The sequence below is a fragment of the Gavialis gangeticus genome, unplaced genomic scaffold (genome assembly GCF_001723915.1).
Source record: "Gavialis gangeticus isolate Ggan-Ray unplaced genomic scaffold, GavGan_comp1, whole genome shotgun sequence".
Classification (NCBI taxonomy): Eukaryota; Metazoa; Chordata; order Crocodylia; family Gavialidae; genus Gavialis; species Gavialis gangeticus.
This window is the reverse complement of record NW_017729026.1, coordinates 5,015,321-5,020,870: the sequence shown is the minus strand read 5'-3', so window position 1 is coordinate 5,020,870 and position 5,550 is coordinate 5,015,321. Positions and strand designations below refer to the sequence as shown.

Below are 5,550 nucleotides of genomic sequence, written 5' to 3'. Positions count from 1 at the left end.
TGGTGAGGCCACAGCTGGAGTACTGCGTCCAGTTTTGGGCTCCACAATTCAAAAAGGATGTGGAGAAGCTTGAGAGAGTCCAGAGAAGAGCCACGCACATGATCAGAGGTCAGGAAAACAGACCTTATGACGACAGGCTGAGAGCCATGGGGCTCTTTAGCCTGGAAAAGTGCAGGCTCAGGGGTGATCTGATGGCCACCTATAAGTTTATCAGGGGTGACCACCAGGATCTGGGGGAATGTTTGTTCACCAGAGCGCCCTAAGGGATGACGAGGTTGAACGGCTATAAATTACTGCAAGGCCGTTTCAGGCTGGACATAAGCATTTCTTTACTGTCCGAGCTCCCAAGGTCTGGAACAGCCTGCCATCGGAGGTGGTTCAAGCACCTACATTGAACACCTTCAAGAGTAAACTGGATGCTTATCTTGCTGGGATCCTATGACTCCAGCTAACTTCCTGCCCTTTGGGCGGAGGGCTGGACTTGATGATCTTCTGAGGTCCCTTCCAGCCCTAATGTCTGTGAAATCTATGAATAGTAGCGCCTCATTGACACTTTTCAGGTTTTGTGGAATTTTATTGGAATTCCAAGAATGCACTGACTCTGCAGCACTTGAAACTACAGAGGTGGATCTAGGACCCTTCTTTTCTAATCTTGACTCCTCTCTGTCCCCACCTCACACGTCTCACCAAAAGACAAAGATTGTTTTTTCCAAATTATTGCTCATGATACTGGTATTAATACCAAAGCTGTGTTTGGACTGTTCTGTCAGAGAGGGTAGAAGAGTGGACTTTGGCTTAACATCTGACCCATAGGAATTTCATTTTTGTCATTAAGTGTGTGCTGTACTATTGATTTTAGTATTGTTAAGGGCAACTCTCATCTTTGAAGTGACTTACACCAAAAGTGAAATTAATATTATACATGTTGATCTGTATGGATGCCATGCATCTGTCCATTTTAAAACTGATGCACACAATTGCATGCCCAAAATGTGCACTCAAGTTGGATTTTTCAGCTAGCTAGCCATTTGCATGGCAGTTGAGATTGTTGCCAAAAAGTTAGATACACAAACTCACTCATAAAATCCAGCCCCTTGTATGTTACATGATTTTGTATATCTGAATGTATTTGTGTTTTCATTTATGTCATTGAGTTGTGGCTATGGATTTTTTTAAATATGATAAGAGATCTCAATTCTTTATTATACAATTTTTGTAGCGTCATACCAGTGGGGTGAAAAGGAGGCTTCTGAAATACATCATAAAGTGTGTGTGTGTGTGTGTGTGTGTGTGTGTGTGTGTGTGTGTGTGTACACTACATGGCTTAAACCCACACAGATACATATTCAGATACACATATAAAATATAAGATTTACTTAGTAAAGTGACAAATACTCCCTTCACTATCCTTGCAGTTAATGAAAATGTGTATTTCTTGTAGGAAAGAATCCCTTAGGTAAATCTTACAGTATGTACTCTGGTTCATTGCTCCTAGGTGCAGCATTTGCATGTGCACCAGGGACCACATCATGTTGAGCTTGGATGGAGCAGCCCAAGCTGGCAGGAGGCCCCAGAGCTGCCCTGACCTAGCTGAGTGTGCTGCAGAGGAGCTGGCTGGGCCAAAAGGTACTACATTGTAGGGCTAACCAGCTGGCAACCTCCACACTGAAGAACCCTTGTGCCCCAGCCAGCCCCGTCATCGTCTACACAAATATTTCAATGCACGTTATTACACCACTGTAGGATAGTACTTGTGTCAGGCAGTATATAGTCTGCTGTGTCTCTCTCTGGTGCATTGCATATGGGGATTCTTCTCGAGCCTCACCATTATTCTTAGGGATGAACAGCTTCGTTATTGGAACAACTTCAGGTCGGTTCACCAGGGACCTCGTCTGTCATGTCTTTGATGATAATTGCCTGCAGATTGGGAGGACGATGTTTGGTCCCGCCTCCCCTTGGTGTCTCCCCTCGGTCATTCCCACTGCTCCATCTTTGTGGGGCTCCGCCTCCCGTACACCCCGCCTAATGCCAACCATGATGTCGTCACCTGTGTTGTTGAAGCTGATGTCCTGTGCCTTCTTGGTGCTAGGGTTCCTAGACTATGATAGCCGCCGGGTATGGGTGATGTTACTATCCCGAGCGTTTACCACGGCCTTCCTCCTTTCCAGTTATACGTTGTCCAGCCTCAGTACCAGTCCGTCCCCACATTGCCTCTGCCCTGGGCTTGGTACTTGCTGTCCGTCAGTTTTGTCTGTATCCTGGGTCCACTGAGTCCTGCCAGGCTCCAGTCTCCGCTGCCAACTTCCTCAGTCCATGTCAGCCCTGTAAACAAATCCTCAGGCCCTCTCTGGCCCTGCGCTCTTGTGGAGACTTCTTCCTGGGGTAACCACTAGGTCCTCTCACTGGGACTGCTTGTGTTCTCTGGCCCCTCCGGGCTGGCTGGGGACACCACTTCCAGTCCCCCTGCTTGTCTTCCTCTGGGCCTTTTATCTTGGATCCAGGGTTCTGGCCACCCAGTCGGTCCCGGCACGCTGTTATAAAGCATGCCCACACTGATGGGGGTGTCAATCCCAGCTCCTTTGGGCTCGGCCGTTTTTTTTCCGTTTTGTATTTTCCTGCTGTGGCTCCGCCTGCTGTGGTTTCACTTCACCGCTTTCATCTTCCAGTGCAGCATCCCGCCGCCTCCATTACTTATCAGGTAAGTCTTTTCCAGACAGTACTATCTTAGGGCAGAGTGAATTAATTTACTGTGGATTAATAGCTCCCACATGTATAGATGGTGACTATTAACTCTGCAGTAAAGTATTTTTGTGTAGATGCCCCCAGTGTGGATTTATCTAAGCCATATACACACACACACACATTCATCATACTCCCTTAGTTATTCTTGGTATGAATGAAAATATGTATTGCCTGTAAGAAAGAATACTTAGGTACATCTTATATATCTCTTATGTGTATCTGAATATGTATCTGTGTCGGTTGATCTAAGCCATGAAGGTGTATTTTTTTTTCAAGAAAGAAAGACTGAAAGCAGTTCATATTTGCTAGAGAATCTCAATCTGTCACATGCTATCAAATAATGGATTGTGCGTTGTCATTTTGTTTGAGTACCAGAGCTAATGTCTCAGTCACAGTCTTCAAAGTCTCTATAATCTTTACTGTTATCTGTTGATAAAAGCTAGATATGCCAAGTGTTCAGCAGAATAAACCTGTCAAAGATGTGCTACGATGTTGTATTCCTCATTGATTTTCTCCCTTTTGTTTAGCTTAGAAAATTCATGCTAAGTGCACTGAAGATCAATATCTATTATGAACAGATTTCTCTGTCTTTAAACACAGCTGGAAGTCTTAGTTTGGCTTTTTCCCCTTTTAAATGACATAGCTGCAGCTTCCATTCTATTAATATATGTGTTTGTCCAATTAAAACAATTGCTCCAAGTACTTGTCCTGTTCATTTACACAGACTATTTTATTACTCCTATAGAAATGTATTTTCATCATACTTTTGCAAAATTTATTTTTAAAAGTACTTTTAAATCATGTGTTATTTAGCTACTAATTCTCAGTATTTTAATGTAATTGCCCTATTCTTGCCACTGTTTGATTTTATGTAACAGCTTTTATTTTTATACGTTTTCCTGGTATGTAGGTCCCTTGGAGTTAGTGGAAGCTTTAGAAAATGGAGGATGCCCTACTGCAGGATGCAGAGGAGTTGGACACATGAAACGAGCAAGACACATGGGCCATCATAGGTACATTCTACAGACAGTTGCTTCTTAACTGCTGCTTTGTATTATTACATCCTTTAGACAGAGGACACCTGTTAATTGCTGTTCTCAAGAAAGCAGGGCAGAGTTGAAAATAAATTAGATGCACATTGACTTCAGTTGCCATGGTGAACTTGCTGAAATTAACATTAACAATCTGTAACTTATTTCTGTAACTTATTTGCAGCAAGGTGTGCCAAGAAAAAGCATATTCAACAGTTTTCTCCTTGCAAATAACAAATCTACCTCTGCTCTTTGTTCCGAATAGGGCTACTCATTTGACTGTTCAGATTAGAAAATGATGCAAAAATTGTGCTATATCAACTTTGTACATTTAAAATGATCCAGGTGGTAGTTTTGTTATGGCTCAGTTTTTTATGTTTGTTTCTTTGTTAACTTTTTGGCAGAGCATTTTTTAAATATCCTCTATTTCTGTCATTACCTCTATCAGACGAGCCTGCTGCTATCATTACCTTCCTTGTGCATCTTTCTGATGCAAGTTAAAGAAATGAGAGGGTCCCAGGTCTTCTGAAAAAAGATTTGTCAGGGGAAAGACCAATGGAAAAGAGAAAGAGAAATCACAAGTTCTATTATTATTTTTAAGCATGTTTACAGTATAAGATGACCCTGAGACCCCTACCCCATTAATGAAATGCAATCAATGTAAAGTGTTTAAGCACAAAAATAAATATCAACTGGAATCAAAGACTTTGGCACAATGGCAAACTCTATAGAACTTAGGTAGAAAATCATAGTAAAGTAGGGCTGGAAGGGACATCAAGAGGTCATGTAGTTCATCCCCTTGGCTCAAGGCAGGATCAACTCTGACTAAACCATCTTAGATAATTGTTTGTCTAACCTGTTTTTAAAATCAACCCCTCAAACGTGACTATCAGGTATAATGTTTGAAATCTAAAAACACCCTTTAACTTGTGACAAGTAAAGCTGGGAGCTCAGGGCACTGTCAATATCCTGCTACTGCCAAGGACAAGAAGTAGTTTGTTAAAGTATATGGCATATGTTTAGAGATCCAAGAAAGAGGACCATGCTCCCTGCTACAGAGGAAGGCAAGCTTTCTACCCCTGACACAGTCTGTCTACTGATTGTGGGGTAAAATTCCTTCCTGATTCCAAATGTAGTGATAAGTCTGACTCTAAGCAGAGAAGCAAGGCCTGCTAGCCAGAAAATGCTGGATTTTCTAAGTCCCCAGCTTCTATAATTTTTCCAATAAAAGTTCATGTTCCTGCCAGTCATTAGTGTTATATCAGTAATGCTGTGGGTGCATCCAGACGAGCCCACACATGCCTCTTGCAGTGTCTTAAACCTCTGCAGGGATGAGAAAATGTTCCCTGCGCTGCATATTTGCAGCATGGGGGCAAAATTAGACCCCTGAAAATCCAGGGATCAAAAAAACCTGCACAGAAAAAAAGCGGGACAGGGTACAGTCTCAGACTATGCCCTGAGGCAACCGGAGGCTGCGTCTTCCATAGAGATGCTCTGGCTGCCAGAGTGTCTCTGTGGTTAGCCCTTGCGCTGAAGCACACTCAGGCAGTGTGCCAGCTTCAGGGAGCTGGACCCAGACTCCACTGCAGGTAAGTAAGGGGTTGGGGGACTGAAGGAGGGGACCATGGCGGGGGGGGCCCCGCTGGCTCTGCCTGCTCCCCCATCCCCCCGATCCCTCCTCTGCTTGGCCCCACCCCCACAACCCCCTGAGCCTCCCTGATCCCTTCCCTGCCTGGCCCCATCCCTTGCCTGTCCCTTGAGCCCCACCCACGATCCC

General features: G+C 43.9%; 1 protein-coding gene across 3 annotated transcripts in view; it reads left to right on the top strand.

Moving 5' to 3' along the window:
• L3MBTL3 (l(3)mbt-like 3 (Drosophila)) overlaps positions 1–5,550 on the top strand; it is a 232,181-nt gene that overhangs the window by 153,097 nt on the left and 73,534 nt on the right. For all 3 annotated transcript variants that reach the window (XM_019520294.1, XM_019520296.1, XM_019520295.1), the window contains exon 16: positions 3,653–3,755. In XM_019520294.1, the coding sequence (XP_019375839.1) occupies positions 3,653–3,755 (103 nt within the window). The remainder of the gene's footprint in view (positions 1–3,652; positions 3,756–5,550) is intronic.